Genomic DNA, 20423 nt, shown 5'->3' with positions numbered 1-20423 from the left:
AATAAAAGTGTACGTTTTTATTTTGGGATTGCAGAGGGGAACAGCAGGAAAAAATTATTGGTTGTTGGGTTGCTAAATGCCCATCCTCACACTGTTCATCACCGTACATCGCACACCGGTGCTGTGGCGAGATCAGGTTTTGATGAGATACGTGTTTAGGAATGAAGTCAAGTATTCCCTACAAATGCCGGAGCCCCTTGGGAAATGGGTAGCAAAAGCGGGTTTGAAACAAGGGGGTGGTTTCAGGTCTGCGTGAAGCTGGTCTTGGAAAGAAAATGAGGTTGACGTTTGTCGTCTCTGCTGCTCTGTTTATACAGGCTGTGCTTTGCCAGATGGATGAGTGCAGCTCCCCCTGGGCTTTCTCTGTGACCTTTGGTAACATTAGAAGTTAAATGAATGGAACTGCAGTGATTTGCCCTAAAACTTTGCTATGTGTAGCTTGTCTCATTTTTTTCTGAAATCAAACTTACCCTGCAAGGCGGAACACATCTTTAACACTGTTGGTTTTTTTTTTTTTTTTCTTTCTAGGGTGTGTGATTAAATGCTTTTTGCAGAAAGCTTTCTTACCTGGGGCTTTCCTCTGGGTGGGTGGAGATGAGAGAAGGGAAAAAAAGAGAATACGGTCCTTGTGTTTGTGCAATTCCTCCCCCGAGTCCATAATGCTGTACTTTCAGAAATCCCTTTACCGAAAACTGTCTCTCGGGAAGGGCTGGTGGGAGAGTCAGGCTTAGGTTAACGTTTAGCCGTTGGTTTTCATTGTGTGACGAGACCTATTGTGTGCCTGTGTTCTGGAAAGCCGCTCCCGTGTGAGCTCGCCCTGCCCGGGCAGCTTTCACTTTGTCTTTGCTTTAAAAAGCTTCATTTCATCTCTTTCAGCAGGACGGTCCAGCGCTGAGTATTGGTTGTAACGAGAGCCAGATACTAGCACTTAGAAGCTTTGATTTGATTAGAAGGGAGGCTGAGTGATTTCGCGGCGCTCTGTTCGGAGTGCTGGAGCTCAGCAGCTCCTGCGGGAGCCGAGTTTGCCAGCTGCAGACTCGGCAGAATCGAAGTCTTTCAGCGATACCTATAAAGATGTGTGTGCATCAAAGAGAGCTGCTAAAAACTGGACCCAAAGTGTCATTTCCACCTCGGAATACACAGAGCGTGTGCCATCCCGAGACCCTCATAACCAGCTGGGTTCAGAAATCAAAGCGGCTGGGAGTGCCGAGAGCTGTGGGCCGTGCCTGGAGAAGGTCTGGCTGGGGGTTTGGGAGCAAGGGTAGCTTACAAAAACACCTTGATAGGCACCTCTCTCTGTTTTTACAGTTTGCAGGCTTTCTTGGCATCAGCTTAAGTCTTAGTTTCATCTTCCTGAGGCTTCTTCTACGGAAACACAGATTAGGTGCTACTCCGACAGGGATGAGTTCTGTTCACCCACCCAAACACTGCCGCGTCACAGGATTGGTTTGACCTTTTGTACGGACAACAACAATCCCTTCTGAATTCCCTTAATATGCACAGATAAAGCACCGAGATAGAGATAGATAGAGATATATCAGCTCTTAGTTCTTGCCCAGGAACGGCAGTGGGGTCGCTGTTAGCAATAGCACGCTGCTGCTGCTGCTGTTGGACGGCTGACATTCCTGGAAAGCTTTATTTTGTGTTCTTCCTAGTTGTAAAAGCCCTACCGGGCACAGCGTGCCCCCTAATGGCATCGCTGGTGTGGGTGAAGCAGGACTGTGGGGTGGGAGCTGCATGATCCAAGCGTTTGAACACCCCAAGGCAGGGGCCAGGCTTTCTGCGGAGCGAGGAAGCGGGACGGTGTGGTGCTGTTACGGAGCTGGCTTCAAACAACACACGAGTGGGTTTAAGCCCCATCCCGGTTCTTCACGCTGTCCCCTTGTAGCTCACAGGGTGTCGTGCAAATTCTGCCCTAATTTCCATGAGCGTTCCAATACCTCTGTATTGATATCCCCTGATTCACAATATTTTAAAATGGGTATAATAGAATATGAAAAATGCCCAGGCAAAAGCTACCCGTTCCCGTTTAACTCCTGAAGCTCTTCCAGACAGTAATGCTGGAAGGCATTATTTTCCAGCTACCGGGTTTTCAGGCTGCTAAAAGCATAACGCACGCTAGACCTTTCGTACCCACATCCCGCATACCACAATTGAATCCCAAATGTAGCACTGATCATTTGAAATACATACCTTGTGCCTCTGCCCTGAGAAGTGCAGCGCGGTGGCAAGTGACACAAAGTGCCTCCGTCCAAAGAAGCACGTTGAGGAAATTAAGGGAGAAGTAGTGAATTCCAACAGAAAAGAAATTGTGTGTGGGCTGCATCTCAGCTGACGGCTATTAACATTTTCTGTACCTGCAGTAATGACTTTAACCTGGTTTGCAGCAATGATTTGTCACATGCTGAGCTGCATTCTTAAATTCTCGGTTCACTCGTGGGGTCAGGTAGTTTGTGGGGTGCTCCGGTCATCTGCTGATAGATGAGTTATTCCTCTGGCAGACAGTCACCCCAGCCCTTCCTGAGGGCGTAGGCATATAATTGGTGGTGTACCCCCAAAATAGGAAGTGTCACACTGACTAAGATACTGGAGTGTCACTGACGTTTCCTTTCTGGCAGAGCCATGGATGTGTTTATCAAAAACAGAGTTAATTTGGCCTAGTCCTTCTCGTTCTGGTGGTGAGTTACTTAATAGTACAAAAATGTAGAGCAAGTGGGAACAGGAAGGGCCAGGCAGGCGAGCGCTTGAGCCACGCTGATTAATGCCCCGACTTCGGTGAGCGTGGGAAGCGCTGCACCCAAATAAAGTAACAGATAAGGACCGGACGATTTGCCCTGTGCTCCAGCAGGCAACCGTTTTGCGAACAAACTTAGTAAGAAACGTGGATGCTTCAGGACAAACCGATGCAGGCGGGAAACGTGACGGTGATGTTAAGGGTTATTTTTTAAAAGCTCCGCAAATGTTTCAATAGTGGGCATATGAAGCAATACCTGCCCCGTGGCTGCAGCTGGCTGTTTCCTGACAGGGCTCCCTGGCAAGGCTAGGTGTTGCCAAAGAAGAAGGAGTTTCGGCACAGGCTGGACTCTGCAGGGAGCACCCCGGGGGGCAGACCCAAGCGCCTGCTTGAGTCCTTTTTTTGTAACAGCTACAAATTCCAAGTTGCGTGTTGGCTGTAATTAAGAAATACCCTCGCCGCAGCAGCGTCACAGCGCAGGGAAGGTGGGTTTCAGCCAGAGGCAGCAAGCTCACCAAGTGGCACTTGTCACAGGTGCGCTGCGTGCCGATGTGACTCAGTTTCCCGCAGTGGAGGCCCGCGGCTGGGATGGCAGGCTGACATCTCATCTCCTGAGCAGTAGCGGTAGCAGCGTTCAGCGTGCAGTGATTTTTCCAGCCCGTTGTTTTCGCACGCAGAGGCCCGGGGGTCGCACGGGCAAGGCGGAGAGCCGCAGAAGTCGGCTGCGGCGTGCTGTGACGCTGGAAAAGGTGCGAGCAGGCGAGGAACCAGCTTGACGCCCAGGTTCATTTTGTAATGGTTGAGGGTTGCTGGGAGAGGAACCCCGGGGCTGCCGGTGTCAGCGCTGGTTTGAGACACCGCACGGCGGCGGGGCTCGGAGGGACCGGGCTGCGCTTCCAGGATGCTATTGCAGCCCGAAGCCCCCTTGCAGAGGGTAAGGGGAGTCTCGGCGCTGGCTGCTCACGACGCCCCTGTCCTTCCCGGCGGGGAGCGGAGGGCTGCACCCCCATCCCCGGGGGCCGGGCCCGCCCTCCGCGGGGGTGGTACCTCCGGAGCGGCGCGGCGGGCCGGGAGCGGAGGATGCTGCTGCCGCCGCCGCTGTTGCTGCTGCTGCTGCTGCCGCTACCGGCCCTGGCGGAGGGTCGGCGGGCGGCCGTGCTGCGGCTGGGGCTGCGGGGCAGCCCCCGCGGGGAGGTGAACCCGGCTTTCCTCTCCCTCACCCTGGACGCCAGCCTGGCCCGGGACCCGCGCTATGTCGCCTTGCTCAGGTGAGCCGCCTCCCTCCCGCTTTGGGCAAAGGAAAAAGGGGCCCTGGGGGAGGATGGAGGGGGGGATGGAGGGGGGGTCTCCCCCGAGCCGCTTGGGAAGAACCCGGCAGGCAGAGATGTCCGCGACCGCGGGGAAGGGACCGCGGGCATCCCGGCGGGGAGCCGGCAAAGGCGGCGCCGCCGCCCGGCGTGTTCTCCCGGCCGGGGGAGGGAGCTGGGGGGAACGCGGAGACCCCTTCCCTGGGGCTGGGGGGAACGCGGAGACCCTTTCCCTGGAGCTGGGGCCGGGGGAGGCTGCTGGATCCTCTCTGCTTCGGGATTCCCTAATTTCATCCCCCCCACCGCCGCGGGGCGGCACGGCGGTACCCGCCGCGGGTGCGAGCGGCCCCGTTCGGTCGCGCTGCGGGAGCGGGCGGCGGGGCTGGGTGGATGGAGGGAAAGGCGCAGCTCGCTGGAAGCAGGACGGGGATCAGCTCGGGAGAGGAGCCGTTTTGGGAGCGGAAAAAAAAAAAACAAACCCAAAAAAACCCAACAAAAAAAAGGAGAAGTAAGCTGCCGAGCAGAGGGGCAGGGGGCTGGGGGCTGCTAGCCCTGCTGCTCTGCGAGGCAGAAATGCTCCGAGTCCTCCGGCAGCTTTGCAGACGTTTGCCGGGGCACTGTCAACACAAAGTCAAATAAGTGCTGAGGAAGGTCTGTCACCATCAAAGCTGACTCGAGAGGTCCTAAAAATGAAGCTTTTTTTTTTTTTTTTCCCCCCCCATTGGGTAACACTGAACAACTGTGGACTGCCCAGAGATGGTGTTCCCTGCCTGTTCTTTTGGCTCTGACCTCTCTCTTGCCTTTTCTTCCCTGCTTTTGCTCTGGTTTTTTGGACTGTATTACTTTTTTTGTCCTACCTTTTTCAGACGCTATCTTAATTCTTTCCTTTTCAGTCTCTGATCCCGTTTTTCAGCCCCATGGTAATTCTCCAGTCCTGATTTCCCTCCTCCCACCACTTTCATCTCTTCCTCCTCACCAAGGTGAGGGAAAAGCTGACACCAGCTTTACTGGAAAGTGCTCGGGTCTCCATCCTCCAGCCCCGGCTGCACATCTTGGGCTTCAGTCTGGGGCCAGCCCCACTGCCATGAGGAGCGGGAAGTACTTGGCGGCCTCTTATCTGCTGTGTTTCGCCACTGAGCAGATAGCGCTTGTGCGCCCGGCGTCCCTGATGCCTCGCGGTTTCCCCCAGTGAAGGCCCGGTGTCAGCGCCTCGCATGAGAGAGCTTATGGTATTTTATAAACATGCTTTGGTAAAGCTAAATGCTTTTTTGTTTTGTTTTGTTTTTTTGAGTTTTACATCCACCTTCTCACGGGACTGGTATGTTAGTTTTGTATACACAAAACGAAAAAAATCTCAGGGAGAAGGATGCTTAGGACAAATAAAGACCTGTTTTGAAGTACTGCCTTACTTTGACTCCCTGCCCATAAGCACGTTCCCTGGGGCACATCTCCCCCTTGCTGCCTTGCTGGCGCTCTCCTGGCCCGCTTGGCCAGCAGCATCTCTGTTGCACAGTACAGAGGGCTGGGGCGCAGGTCCAGCAAGGGGTCAGGAGTGCCCTGAGGCTACCGGGTAGCCCCAGGTCACCTACTGCAGCGTGTTCCTCTGAGTACTTGCCATGTTTAGCCTCTATGCCAAAGCCATAGTCTGCATGAACATAGTGTTTTTTCTGTTTCTTGACGTCCGTTCCTCAGCAATCCCAAGCTGCGTGCCCTGGCGACGGCCCTGTCCCCAGGCTTCCTGAGGTTTGGCGGCACAGAGACAGATTTTCTTATCTTTGATCCCAACAAGGATTCAACTTCGGAAGAAAAAATCCTCTGGGAACTTCAGGCCCAGCAAGGTAAAATGGTCATCAATGTGTTAGACTTGAAACCATCCTAGGTTTAGGAGGTGGCTTTGATGTGGCTTGGGGATGCTGCAAGGGCATGGTGGCAACGCTGGGGATCCTCCAGGGGGTCAGCATTGCTTTCTTCCATGGAGAAGAGATCCATGGACCTTCAGCACAGTCCATGGGAGGAGCTGTGCCAGCCATGGGAAAGTGAGGAAGGGTGCAGGGGCCCTCATGTCCACCCTGGCATCCGCTGGCACTCTCTCTTTGCTGCCCTGTGCTCCCCACAGCAGCCTTGGGAGCTCCCCCGCCGCCTGGGAGGCAGTCAAGGTCATCTCAAAAGTTGTGGTTTCATTATGAAAATTAAGTAACGGATGGAAAAAATAATCTGATGAGAACAGAGCGTCCATTTTCTCTGTCTTGGCCAAGGCCAGAGCTAGGCTGGGGGCGCAGCCTTGCCCTCCTGTCGCTTCGACAAGGCAAGTGCAAACCCACCAGACCACTGCTAACTGCTTGGGCTTGGTCCTGGCGCACATGATTTCCCACTGCATTGAAGTCCATTTCCTCTTTGAACCTAGCAAAAGCACATAAACCCTTCCAGACGTGTTTCAGATGAAAAAATTCCCACCTCTTCCTGCGGTACATAGCACAACCGCACAATCATCCATCACTGTACGGCCGGTGATGCTCAGTTTTAAAGTTGAGTGGTACTCTTCCCCCTCTACCGCTTTGCTGACCTCTGGGTAACTGACTCCAGACCGCGCCTTCCTCTCTGGTTATGGCTTGTTCCTTGTTTGCATGCCGAGAAAAACCATGAGCTTGGAAGAAAAAAGTGTCTCGTGACTCCTGCCCGTGTCGCCGTCAGTGTTTTCTCCTGCATGAGACGGGCAGCGCAGGAAGCATGGCCCAATATCAGCCCACAGCAAGGCAGGCCACAAACCCTGCCGTACCGCCGCGCGCCGGGGTGGCTTATCTGCTCCTCGGGCACCGCAGCCCAAGCTTTGTCAGTTCGCCGGAACGAGGGTTTCTGGATGGTGCTCCAGCTAAAATAGTTTACTGGGGTGTGACTGCCACGACACCAGCTCAGTAGAGTCTTCCCACACCCGCCGTCTTCGTCACCTTAAATTGGGAAATAGACGTATTATATATCTGTAAAGCATAATTACGCATCAAGCGAGCCCTCTTTTTCTGTGTGGTTAACATTGTGAAAGCAGGGGTGCCTTTCACAGAAGCCCACGAGTGGCTCTCAGCCTGGCACCCAGCACTTGTGCTTCCTCCCGCGGGATGCAGCCCTTCGTACGTTGGACCCTGGCCGTGCAGACGAGGACTTAATGGCTAGCAACCTTCTTTCGCCCTACAGAGGCTTGTGGCTCGAGGCCTGCGTTTGCTGCTGTTGAGAAGCTGCTGCTGGCCCAGTGGCCCAGCCAGGAGGAGCTGATTCTTGCAGAGCATAACCGGAAAAAGCACAAAAACACCACCATTACAAGTAAGGCTTCAGTGGAGTTTTCTGCTAGGGTTTATAGCCAGGGGGCTGCAAGCCTCTGCCCCATGATAAAGGGGGTTGTAGGCTGTTAGGAGCTGAAAGCACTGAAAAATGAATATTTTTCTAAGTAAGCGGGTGAAATGTTTTTAAGAAATCATTTTCTGCTGTCTGCCACCTCGTATTTCATAGCATTCAGCTGCTGCAGGAGTTGGGAGGATCTCAACACCGGGCAGGATGGTGTGTAGTAAGGTCTGGGCTCTTTTGTCCAGCTGGGAGAACTTGGCACATCTGCAGCATCGGGCTAAATAAATACCAGCAGTAAAGATCGTCACTTGGCTGAAGCTCCACGAGCACGCCGTAACCTTGAGATAAACATCCTCCCTTTTTCCCCCGCACAGGAAACACGCTAGATATTCTCTACAGCTTTGCAAACTGCTCAGGGTTTCACCTCATCTTTGGGCTCAACGCCTTGCTGCGGAAAGGTGGCTTGCAGTGGGACAGCTCGAATGCCCGGGCACTGCTGGACTACTGCGCCTCGCAGAGGTACAACATCTCCTGGGAGCTTGGGAACGGTAAGTGCGAAGCCTACTCGTGGGCCAGGCCAGCGGACACCTGGAAAGGTATGACCGCTGGGTACGTTGCTGGTAATTTTGCATGTTTCAGATGACAGCCCGTAAAGGCAAAGCGACGTTTTATTGGGAAACGTTAAGGTCTTAATTTGCGAGGAGGGATGTCACAGAAGGTCCAACGAATGAGCAAATGGAGATGATTTTGCCACTCCTACCAAGGCTCTGAGATGAGGTGAATGAAACCCCGTGAGGTACAGGATGTCACCTAGGGGGACTGTCTGGGACAGAGTGCTGGAGAGCAGCACGCGGCGCCACCTGGGCTTTCAGTTTCATGCTCATCACCTCCAAATATCTCACACGTACCGTGACAGATCACATGAAAACATAAGGGGTTGGTACTCCCCACGTGGAACGAGCTGCATTATTTTATGATCCAAAACTAGAGCGGGGTGCTGATGCATATGTGTCTTCCCCAGAGCCCAATAGCTTCAGGAAGAAAGCCGGCGTCTACATCGATGGCTTCCAGCTGGGGCAAGATTTTATTCACTTACGCCAACTTCTGAGTGACTATACCCTCTACCGGCACGCGAAGCTCTACGGTCCCGATGTCGGACAGCCCCGAAAGCACACGCAGAAGCTGCTGAGAAGGTAACGGTGTGGGACCCCAGCAGTACCCCCCGGGGTGGGCAGGTGTGGACAGCGGTGGCTCATCTGCACCCAATGGCAGGGGAGCATGAGGAGGCATATCTGGGCAGGGTTTAATGATTTTCTGCTCCAAATCAACAGCAAGGATGTACAAATGGATACATCCAGCCTATCTGAGAACTAATTTCCTGCATTTTTGCTTAGATTAGAAACGTGGGAAATTTTTTTTCCTTGACGGGGGATGACTGAAATCTTACCTGCATGCATCAGCTCAAGGCTTAAATACTCAGCCGGTTGAAACTAAAACTCTAGAAGTACTTTCAGTGATCTGCACACCTTTTGGTTGAGTGCTGGGTCTAGTGTTGCGTCAGCAAGGGCTTCTCACCCTGGAAATCTCCACGTGTTATACGAGCATTAATTCAGCCTCCTGGTAACACGCTGAGGCAGCCAGGCTGCCCACAGCCCGTTTAAAAGCCATCGCAAGTGGCAAGTGCCCAAAGCAGTTCACCGTCACTCCTGCCCGCGGGGGGGAGAAGGGAGGGCTGCGCACGGCTGCTCGCTCATGGGGGGCCGCAACCTGTCACCGGTAGCCACTAACCCCCTGCTCTCCGCCGCGTCCCCTTTGGTTGCAGCTTCCTTAAATCGGGAGGGAAGGTGATCGACTCTGTCACGTGGCACCAGTAAGTACCGCCTGGATACCGTCGTCACTCTGCTGATCGCCTGCTTTCTTTACAAAACGTCGCCTCGAACATCTCGACAGGAAGGAGGGAGTGAAATACCTCTTTCAGCAGTTCCTGGGGTGCCTCTCTGCAAACGCCCCCCTCTCAGAATGAGAGATGAATCGAGGGAGCGCGTTACGGAAATGCGGAAGGTCTCCAAAGAGGGTACCTGGTGCAGAAACCCAAAAGCAGTGGTGGGGGTTTGTAACGCAGGCACAGCAACGGGGAACGCTACTTGTGCAAGACGGTCATTTTGCTTGCTAAATATTATGCAGTGAGAAAAACAGAAGTGGGATGCAGAGAAAAAAGATGGCGTGCAGCTTCAATTCTAAGAGCACGAGAGGGTAGGTCACAGTTCTCCCGCCAGGACAAGAGTTTCTGCAGCGATTGACCCTTTTTGCACATGCCGTGTTTCCACGCGTACCAAAAGCTAGCGAGACCTGAGCAGCAGTCCTGGCTGTCTCAAAGCTCCAAGCCGCCAACCCTTGCAGATAAATGCACTTTCCCAGGGGAAGAAGGGAGATGTCATATAAAGGAAAAGAAGGCAGCTCAGACTTAGGCAGAGATGCCTCCGCTGAATTTCTGCAAGAGCAGAAAGTTTTTAATGTAAGGTTTTAAACAACCCCTGGGTGGCTGGGCTTTGAAACGGAGTCAGCGCCCCTGACATCGGTGCTCTCCTTGGCATTAGAAAGGCTGAATCTGCTTGAGTAGAAAGCTTTGCTCCCAAAAAGCGAATTCAAGGAGTCACTGACGACCCTGCTGGCAAACGCACCCAACCCCTTGTAAAAAATGCAGCAGAAGCCTTGTGAGCTCATGTGTTAAATGCTGCCTTTTTTCTCGGTTTATTTCTGCTCGATATAAATGAAAAGACCTACAGGCCTTACCCACAGAGAAGCGCTACCAGCTTCTCCTGCTCCCTTACGTGTGCCCTCCGAGTCAGCTGGGGCCGCGTGGGGGTAACTCGCCCTCAGATCCCGCCCGCCACGCAAACAGCATCGGCTCAGCCCCGGCCCCGCGCTCCTGCGCCGTGGCTCAGGGACACAGCTTTAAAGTGCTCGGGCGAGCGGTGGGGTAAGTCGGCCCCTGGGCACCTGCCATGAATTCCACACGTTCGAGAGGGATTTCCATGTGAAGGTGTTTTTTTCTTTCCGGAGTCAAATGCAGTGCGGTGTCGTGCGGCCGTTGGGTGACAGTGGGAAAAGATGCACATGCTTGTACTATGTATGTGTATACATATAGGACTTATCTATGCATTTTGAGCTGCTAGCAAGGCATAAAATGTGTCCTCTCCCCTTCCTGGGCTGTTCTTGCCCTGTGACTGCCTTTGCTTTAAATGGGCGTGCGTTATTTTCTTTACTAATTTGGGATTATCGGGTTTCAGCTTCCTCTTACGGCTGGAAGACTTCAGCTACTTCTGGTAGGACTGAGTGGTAGATGAAACGCAAAAACCACAGGGATCCTCATTTCCCATTCTTTATTTGGACAAACCAGACTTCAAAGCTCCTCTTCTCATGGTGGAGGGTAACCTTCATCCTGGTAGGGATGCCTCCGTCTTGTTCCCCTCCAGAGGGCCAAAATACTCCAACAGAGGGACAGAAGCTGGGGTCTAATATTTTTAATGTATAACTTGGAACAGTAAAGCAAGTAATCACATAGGAGCGTCAGACTCCTCAGCAAGAGAAGATTTACAGAAGCTGGCTCTTATTCAGTGACGTTTTCCTTGTTCTAAATGAGTAGATGCAAAAAAACCCTACTACTTCTGTTGATCAAAATCTCTGTGATATCCTGCCTCCATCGAGGTAATTGATAGTCCCTTGATATTCCCTTGATAGTCCCTTAAATACAAACAACATACCTACACAATTGGAAAACAAAAAAAAAAAGAAAAAAGAAAAAGAACCGGACAGAAAAATAGTGCTGTGGATAAATGCCTCACGCAACTGAGTACTTTTGGTGGTGTTTTGTACCTGTGGTGGTCTTTTTCCTTAATTTTGCCTGTGTGTTTTTTTTTTTTTTTTTCCCCCCATTTCCAGTTACTATGTGAATGGACGAAGTGCAACAAGGGAGGACTTTGTGAGCCCTGAAGTGCTGGATACCTTTGCCACAGCCACACGCGAAGTCCAGGAGGTGCCTTGTCCTGTTCAACCATTCCCATGTTCAGTTTCCAGGGGGTTAGCAGAGAATCCGGAATATAGCGCAATTTCTCACTAGCAATAAACAGGGATCCTCAAAGCTTGGGTGCAGCTGTCATTGTAAATATTAATAATAAAAAAAATAAAAATTAACAATACTAACAATAAATGAGCTCCAATAGTTTGCTATGCAGGAAGCATCATGCCAGGTACATCACAAACCTACGACATTCTCATTTATCGATGTAGTCATTACGTTGCAGGGATGTAAATTTATGGTCATACCATAAATGTATTGTATTTTCTTTGTATTTTGAGATCCTAAGAGCAGTATAACTTAGAGTATAGCACTACTAAGCACAAGAAGACTTACAGAACGCGGCTTTTAGTAAACATTCATGCCAAATCTTAGACCCATGTTCATGTCTCATTCTACGCGCGTAGACGTGATTTTTTAGAGAGGGGGAATCTGCTTCTAATCCTTTTGATCAAAATTTCTGTGAACATGCCGCCTCAGCTGGTGTTATCCCTTAAATGCAAACATCGCCCGTAGGCATTTGGATAAAGTACAAAATTTTGATTGCCCGTTATTTCAGTTGCCAAAAAACTTAACTCTTGTCTCTTTCTCTTCTTCCCTACGCCACACCGGCCAGATTGTTGATGGGACTGTGCCCGACAAGAAGGTCTGGCTAGGAGAGACGAGTTCTGCCTACGGAGGTGGAGCTCCCAGGCTGTCCAACACTTACGTTGCTGGCTTTATGTGAGTACCATGTCACAGATGTGGGGAAATTACACCTTTTACCAGATTGCGAACATGCCCCGTGGGAGTAACATCTGCCCCTGGCTTTGCGGGGAGGGCAGGCAATGGGTGGGTTGAGGATCATAAGCATCCCACCACTGCCTGTGTGCTTCCCCTGTGCCTGGGGTTCGACGTAGGCCCAGGTAATAGATTCCTATGGGAAATGGGGGATGAGAAGAATGAGAAAGTTGTATTTCTGCCCTCAAATCTGCGATGCGAACTCCATCCTTTTGTGAGGACGGAAAGTCATTCATGAGATGGGTGTCCTTTTCTGATGTCACCCTTTGACCACCGTGAAATAACTAACCAAAGGGAAATTTAGTCATAAAAATAATTTTCTCCAAGGGCTCCCGTTGGAGCATTTTGCTGAAATAAAAAAAATCAGGCTTTTCTTAGCACTTTGATCAGTTTGTAGATTAAGGGAGATAAAATTGCGTGGGAATGTGCTGTTCACGCTTTGAAAATTAACCAAAAATATGGTTGCAATGTATTCACTCCCCTTCCCCCACCCCCGTAAGGCATGACGTTCTTTCCATCAGGGCCTGGTGGGTCAGCAAGTCAAAGCCTGGTAATGGCAGGTGACCTTGCCGTTGGTGTGATGATTTCTCACAGCGTTCGGGCCCTTGGCCAGTTCAGGAGCATCTGCTGCCACTCCTTGTTTCCACTGCCTGCAAACAGGGGAGTGGAGCAACTCTCCCCAAAAATTTGGACCGCCAGAGGTCTGAAATATTTTTTTTTTTTTTTTTTAAGGTAAACAATGCAAGATCTGAATTGAAATTAGTTGTGCGATTTTAAGGAAGTCGGCGTCATGCCCTAATTTTTGCTTTCCTACTTGGAGAGGGGCAACACTGAGGTCAGCAATTTCACCTGCGTGTGGTTTGTCTCGTTTTTTGGCAGGTGGCTGGACAAACTCGGGCTTTCAGCCAGGCAGGGGATTGACGTGGTGATGAGACAGGTTTTCTTCGGGGCAGGGACCTATCACCTGGTGGATGCCAACTTTGAGCCTCTACCCGTATGTATTCAAACCCGCTTTATACCATCTGAATGCTGCATGTATTTCCGCGCAGGCAACACGAGTCAGCTATTTTAACAATGCACGGTAGCGACAGATTTTGTAGGCTAGGCACGGCCATCCTGGCACCTAAAGCTAGCTCATGTTTCATTATGGGCTCGTGTATTTATATACGTAGATACAAGGTATTTACTGACGCTGCAAGGATGCAGCTAGTCTTCAGCACAACAGAGACACCGATTTCTGGGATGTGGTGCTCTGATTTATATGTAGACACTTTTGGACTTCATAAGGCTTTTCTGGATGGACGTTTTTGGTATGAGTACTCTTCAGCTGAGCGATGAGTAGCTTTTAGACAGAAGTGATACAAGGTATTATAATAAATTATATCCCAAGTGAAAACCAAACCAACATGAAGTCAAGACTCAAGCATGGCTTGGACTGCGAGCATATTTAGCCTTCACTAGTAGCTGAAGGATCATGCGTTTTGTATAGTTTGATTTATTAGGAAAATATATTCTGCTGTGATGAAACATCATTCTTCGAACTATAACGTTGTTCTTGCACGCACAGCCCATTTCTTTGTGCTAGTGGCACCTTACCTGGGGGAGAGAGGAAAGCATCTTTCTTATTAGCTTTCTTCTCATTTTTCTGCTTCCAAGTTGTGATTTTCACAGGTTCATAGAGATCATCTGAGAGGAAACCCAGCATATTGGGGGGTTTCTGTCCTGCCTCTTCAGCTGGTCCCTGTGCCAGGGGCTGCATTGTCAGGCTCGTTGCTTTGGGCTTTTTATTCCTTCATTTAAAATAGATTTAATTCGGACTGAAAGGATGTGCCTTGTTCCTCACCTGCAGGCGGTACAGATGCTAATCAAGCTAATAATGATTTAAAGGCAGGGAAATCCAAACTCAGGTCCATCAGGCAGCAGGCTGCACCTCCTTGCAGAGGGCTGAGCATGCAGGCCAATCGGAAAAGTCACTTCCCCGGGTTCATGGTGAGTCAGGAGAGAAACATGACAGCTTTCCTTCTAGGAAAACCTCAAAGACAAAGATAAGATGAGCTGGGATAAACTCTCTGAAACACACCCAGCTGGAGCACATCTTTCCCTGGGGCTGCGCTCAAAGAAGTGATGCTGCAAAATTCAGTCTCTGCAGGCTCCTAGTCCCAAAACACACCTGTGCAGACCACGCGGCCTCGTTGGTCACAGACTTCACAGAGGAAAAGTAGCGGCCAAGATGCAAGAAAAAGCAGACCTGGAAAAAATGAGTCTACAACCGGGCATTGCCCTGCTCTCGGTCATCGTCCTGGGGTGTCAGAGTATTTATTCTTGGCCGGTGTTGAGAAATTAATCCTGAGACCTGTTCAAAATCATGATGTTAGTGAAAGGTATAAAAGTTGTCGGGGGCTTCTTTCTGCCGTTGTGCCTGTGGATTGGGCACAGGCTTTCCTGCAGGAAGGGCAGCTCATCCCCTGTGGCTTCAGGGTGAGCCTGAAGTGTGAGGTGTCGGTACCCTGCAGAATGACAGAATGGTTCAGGTTGGAAGGGACCTTAAAGATCATTTAGTTCCAACCCCTCTGCCATGGAAAGGGACACCTCCCACTAGATCAGGTTCCTCAAAACCCCATCCAGCCTGGCCTTGAACACTTCCAGGGATGGGGCAGCCACAACTACTCTGGGCAACCTGTTCTGGTGTCTCACCACCCTCACAGTAAAGAATTTCTTCCTAATATCTAATCTAAATCTCTCCTCTTTCAGTTTAAAACCATTACCCCTCGTCCTGCCGCTCCACTCCCTGATGAGGAGTCTCTCCCCATCTCTCCTGTAGGCCCCCTTTAGGTACTGGAAGGCTGCTATAAGGTCTCCCCAGAGCCTTCTCTTCTCCAGGCTGAACAACCCCAACTCTCTCAGCCCGTCCTCATAGCACAGGTGCTCCAGCCCTCTGATCATCTTCACGGTCCTCTGCTGGACCCGTTCCAACAGGTCCATGTTCTTCTTGTGTTGGGGGCTCCAGAGCTGCACACAGTACCCCAGGTGGGGTCTCACCAGAGTGGAGTAGAGGGGCAGAATCACCTCCCTTGACCTGCTGGCCACACTTCTTTGGATGCAGCCCAGTATGCGGTTGGCTTTCTGGGCTGCAAGTGCGCATTGACGGCTCATGTTGAGCTTCTCATCCACCAGGACCCCCAAATCCTTCTCCTCAGGGCTGCTCTCAAGCTATTCTCCACCCAACCTGTATTTGTGCCTGGGATTGCCATGACCCAGGTGCAGGACCTTGCACTTGGCCTGGCTGAACTTCATGAGGTTTGCACAGGCTCACTTCTCTGGCCTGCCCAGGTCCCTCTGGATGGCATCGCTTCCCTCTAGCATGTTGACCATGCCGCACAACTTGGTGTCATCTGCAAACTTGCTGAGGGTGCACTCAATCCCACTGTCCATGTTGCTGACAAAGATGCTAAACAGCACCGGGCCCAGTACCGACCCCTGAGGAACGTCACTCGTCACTGGTTTCCACATGGATGTTGAGCTGTTGATTGCAACCCTCTGAGTGCGGCCATCTAGCCAGTTCCTTATCCACAAAGTGGTCCATCCATCCAGAAGGGCTTTTCCAAAATGCAAACAGTCTCTCCCCCACAGAAAGAGCTACAAGATTTGCATAGGAAGGGGAAAATGACTCTAAGGTACCTTGTAAACACAGCTGCTCTGCAGCTTGGAGGCAGGGTCTTCTCTTTAGCTATGCTGTTTGTGGGAATTTAAATAGATACGGTGAAAAACTTCCTAAAGCAAAACATTATTCAGAAAAAAACCCTGAGTTTACCAGCAAAATTGACGTTATGTTAAGCACCGTGTGGAGTATCTGGTGTGTACACAAATGCTTACGTGTGTTTTTGTGCCTCCCAGGACTACTGGCTATCGCTGCTCTACAAGAAGCTGGTGGGTACCAAGGTGTTGCAGGTCAGTCTGGTGGGAGCCGATGAGAGGAAGCTCCGCGTGTACCTCCACTGCACCAGCGCCCTCCAGTAAGCCTCCAGAAAGGGCAAAATATCCCAGAAACTGAGCCCACAGCCACCCCCAGGCCAACAAAAGCAAACTGGGGGGACAGCACGAGGACACGTGTTATTTCTGTGAAACTTCCTTCTCTCCTGATCCCCACCATCATCTTCTCTTGCCTTACAGCCCAAAGTACAGAGAAGGGGACGTGACGCTGTTTGCCTTAAACCTCTACAACGTTACTCAACATTTGCAGCTACCGGATTACTTATCGAGCAAGCACGTGGATCAGTACCTCTTACTGCCTCATGGCAAAGACACCATACTTTCCAGGTGAGCGTGCAATTCCTCCTGTCTCTGTAGAAAGGATTGCAAGCAGAATCGGATGGCCTTTAAAACCTCACCTTGTTCAGTTTGCAAGTGGTAGAGGGGGAGAGGTTACCATTCGGTCGTTTGGGTTTGTTTTTTTTCTTTTTTTTCAGTAAGGTCTGAGTTCTGTTAAATCAGGTCTCCTAAAATCAAAAAAACAAGCTTGCAAAGTTACGAGGACGCTTTTCTGATGTTAATCGGGAAGCTTTTTTCTAGCAGGCTTCAGGGCTCTGGACCAGCTGCTAAAGTCTTTTTTTCTTTTACACAAGCACAGGCATATTGTTTTCCCAAGTGCTAGCTCCCGATTTACAGCAACGTGTTCCGACTTTGTATGGTTTCTTTTGTTGCTACTGCTAACGCACAGGAAGGATCCGCTCTGTGGTCATAGAAGATACCTTAACATTTGCAGGAGAAAAACTAATTAAAATTTGTACTTTTCGAAGCCTGTTCTGCTGTTGAACCTCACGAGAAGAGTAAGAAACATGTGTTTTTCAACTTGCTTGTGCCACGACTCTAAAGGAGTCCGTGCAGAGGGAGCGCAGCAGATGCTCTGTGTGTGCGCACACAAACCCTCAGGGAAGTTTAGTTTGTCTTTGGGCTGAGTTTGTTTACCCTCGGGTCCAGAGCTGTTTGTTCTCGATGGCAAACAGCGCGCAGCTGCCCAAACAGTCTCTCTGTCCCTCTCCAGGTCTATTGAGCTGAACGGCCGTGTGCTACGGATGGTGGATGACAGAACGCTGCCAGAGCTTATCGAAAAACCCCTTGGTCCCAGCGGTGTATTTGGCCTTCCAGCCTTCTCTTACGGCTTTTACGTTATCAAAAATGCCAAAGCTACTGCTTGCATTTAAATGGTTAATCCATGCACGCAGGATAAATGTAAAGCACTTGGCTAGCAGAAGTTCAATCCTAGAAATTCACTTTTCCACCATGAGTTTTAATTCTGGCAAGGGATGTAAATGTGGTGGCGCTGGTACGATCTGTGGGGTAGGGAACACATGAGGTCACGCTGGGTAATTTGTGTGTGAAAGATGCTTGTTAAGCTCCTGGGAGAAATATCCAGGTAGAGCAATCCCAGGCAGGGGGCTGGGTTTGCTCTCTATCCAGCCTGGGTCACTGCGCTTGAGCACGGGGCCCTTCTCCATGCCATATGTGGAGCTGCATCCGCTTCTTATGCTGCGCTTGGGGCTCTGCCAGCTGGGAACTGCAACCTCCCCTCTCCCTTTGATTTTTGCAAGCGCAGCTTTTAAAGCAGCTCCTTCAAAAGCTTGCCTTCGGAAAGGATGAGCAGGGTTTTCATTGTAGCTGTAGAGCTGTGATTTTGCCTGCACCATGCGGGGAAGCCCGAGGAGGGGTTGTGGTTGCTGAGGGCATCTCGGGGTGGGAAGCAGAGACACTCAAAGCAAACCGTGGCTGGGTGCCTGCACTGGAGAACGCCTTGACAAGAAACCAGGTCTCCTCCATGGGATTTGGGGCAGAACAGCATGTTTTTCGCAAGCCAGGAGAGTTCAGTCACAAGATGGAGCTGTGGACATGTGCTTTCCAAAGGCGAGTTTTTGACAGACGAAAATCAGGCCGTTCCTGGAGGATGTCTCGTCTACCTCTGCCCTCACACACTTCATCCCCAGGAGGGAAGGAGAGGAGCCCACCAGCGCCCCAGCAAACCTTCCGCGGTCAGTGGGCTGCATGCGGAGGGCTCGTGATTCTTCAACCTTCACCACCCCACGGGTGATGCAGCTGGAAAGGACTTCCCTGAACCTGTCATCCGCAGGTGAAGCTCTGCTTTACGCTCCCGAACTCGCTCAGGTGTCTTCTGTCCTCGAGGAAACAGGAGAGTAAGGAGACTGAGCAAACCATCCACCCCTTGACCATCAGAGGGACTTCAGTGTCCTTAGAGCATCCTGGGGACAAACCCGCCCAGCCAGGCTGACATCCCTCCCATTGGGAAAACAGCCATTTTGGCCAGAAATCTGTGCTGGCAGTGGCTTTTCTCCCCGGCCATGCCTTCCCCGTGCACACCCTGCTGTGGTTTGGTGTGCCACCAGTCTGCAGGGCAGCAGAACCCCTGGGAGAATACCCGTGGTCTCCCCTACAGGTTTATTTGCATCTGCTTTTCTAGAAGACATATAACCCATGCCACTGTCAACACCTTACGATATTTTGAGCACAGCAGGGAAAAACACCACCACCACACCGCTGTAATTCCCTTTTTAAGCTTTAAAAGGATGCTACCAGCGCTACAAGAGGTTTCAATGCAGGGCAGGGCTGGGGAGGGGACCTTTTTTAGCGAGCAGACTTTAAAAACAGGCGTACTTTTGAAGCCGTGATGAAAAATTGCACAATAAAAAGTTTATATTTAAGTTCGGCGTCAAAGGAATGCTTGCATCCACAGTGCAGACGCGTTCTGTGAAGGGTTGTGTATCAGGGGGTAATACAGATCAGAAATAAGAATAAGGAAGGCTAATTTTCTTTCCGTTGTCCAAGTTAAATAACAGAAGCAAAGAGAGTGTAAAATGGAGTGGGAAGTCTTTCATACAGTCAATGTAAATTTAATAATATATTACTATTATAGTAATATAAATTGCAACTAAGACATCAAAGTAACTGTTTGCCTGGTAGCCTCTTTTTCTAACAGTTTTGTTTATTCCAATGCTTGTGATTTTTATAGTTGAAGATTTTAATTAAAGCGATTTATACCAGCTTTTGGCAATCTTCCTTTTTTTTTTTTTTTTACAGACTCCTTTTTTTGGCATATTGATACCGCGAAACTCCCTAGGTTTCTTTTGGTCGTACATCATCTGTGCTTGGTGTGATTCCCAACAAGAGTACCCAAGCAAATAAAAATGAAGGAAAGCCTATCCGGGTTGGCGTGCTTCCATTGTAGTTGACCACCAGTTGAGAAGCCCTGCGCCCCACTGCCTCAGACGCCACACAGGGGCTGAGGGCTGGGATGCAAAACTATTTAGGAGGGGTACAGGGGTGTCTGGGCATGCAAGTGACGGCTGTTCCAGCTCCACCTCCCAGCCACGTCCCTTCTCTGAGCACACAGCCTGTGTCTTCATATGGCGAAGAGGTATTGTGTACAGCTCACGTGACCGCTTTCAACTTAAAAAGCTCTACACACACCCAGACGACTTCACAACGTGTTGCATGTTAAGTTTTAAGTTTATAGCTGCTGTTATCTCCATACAAACAAAGCAGGAGGGAGGGGAGCAGAGGAAACAAGACGCTGGATCCTAGCGCACAGGTACAGTCAGAACCAGAGGTGAACACCACCCTCGCAGGACAGGCCTGCAGCAGCAACACCTTATCTCAAGGGCTTTCCTTTTCCTCTGTGAATGTTGTAAACCTTGGGGTCTCAACCTTGAATGTCAACATATATATATATGTATACACACACACGCACACACACTTACCTGAGACCAAGAACAACGATTATAGCTCTCACATGTTCCAATTTACTTTTGCATTGTTGACTCTGGAGCTGGGATGACTCACCTTGTAAATCGGTTCCTGCAAGGTGAGTTGCATAAGGTTCTAAGACCATTTAATGTATGCAAAAACAAGGAAACTGATAATCTCCTTCGAATCAGGGGCAATTTGGCCACCAACTCACATTTGAGTCAAACAAGATAGTGGGGCCTTAATAGCTTTTGGTGATTTTTCAAAGTCTGAAATGTGCTATTCGCTTGATTTTATTTTTTTTTTTTCAGTGAGGGGGCCAGGCCACCTTGTAACGAATATAAATCGAATGACAGTGAGTTTGCTTTTCTGCTTCACGAGCTCCTTAAAAATTGTCTGCAGGTGGTCCAGGGTCTGCTCACCACATCACAGGTTAAAA

The 20423-nt window shown here is 50.4% G+C and overlaps 1 protein-coding gene across 2 annotated transcripts; it reads left to right on the top strand.

Annotated features, from left to right (window-relative positions):
* Window positions 1-3769: 3769 nt before the first annotated feature.
* HPSE (heparanase) lies at window positions 3770-19275 on the top strand. 2 transcript variants are annotated; one of them, XM_063336692.1, is made up of 12 exons: window positions 3770-4002; window positions 5734-5879; window positions 7228-7353; window positions 7749-7922; window positions 8396-8567; window positions 9197-9244; window positions 11317-11410; window positions 12069-12175; window positions 13112-13226; window positions 16127-16245; window positions 16403-16549; window positions 17029-17266. In XM_063336692.1, exons 1-12 carry the CDS (start codon window positions 3815-3817, stop codon window positions 17042-17044), a joined length of 1452 nt encoding a protein of 483 aa, XP_063192762.1. In that variant the 5' UTR covers window positions 3770-3814; the 3' UTR covers window positions 17045-17266. The 2 variants fall into 2 exon arrangements, with proteins under 2 accessions (XP_063192762.1, XP_063192761.1); XM_063336691.1 differs by lacking the exon at window positions 17029-17266 and adding an exon at window positions 17274-19275 and having other exon boundaries at window positions 3771-4002.
* The last annotated feature ends 1148 nt before the right edge of the window (window positions 19276-20423 follow it).

The sequence above is a fragment of the Chroicocephalus ridibundus genome, chromosome 5 (assembly GCF_963924245.1).
Source record: "Chroicocephalus ridibundus chromosome 5, bChrRid1.1, whole genome shotgun sequence".
Lineage (NCBI taxonomy): Eukaryota > Metazoa > Chordata > Aves > Charadriiformes > Laridae > Chroicocephalus > Chroicocephalus ridibundus.
The sequence above is the reverse complement of the archived record's forward strand: the minus strand, read 5'-3'. Positions and strand labels throughout refer to the sequence as shown.

Bases quoted from the DNA above. Each gene is read 5' to 3' on its own strand.
- HPSE (XM_063336691.1), top strand. From the start codon at position 3,815: ATGCTGCTGCCGCCGCCGCTGTTGCTGCTGCTGCTGCTGCCGCTACCG. The intron at 7,354-7,748 runs GTAAGGCTTCAG...TCCCCCGCACAG, and splicing joins CAAAAACACCACCATTACAA to GAAACACGCTAGATATTCTC. The intron at 13,227-16,126 runs GTATGTATTCAA...TGTGCCTCCCAG, and splicing joins CCAACTTTGAGCCTCTACCC to GACTACTGGCTATCGCTGCT.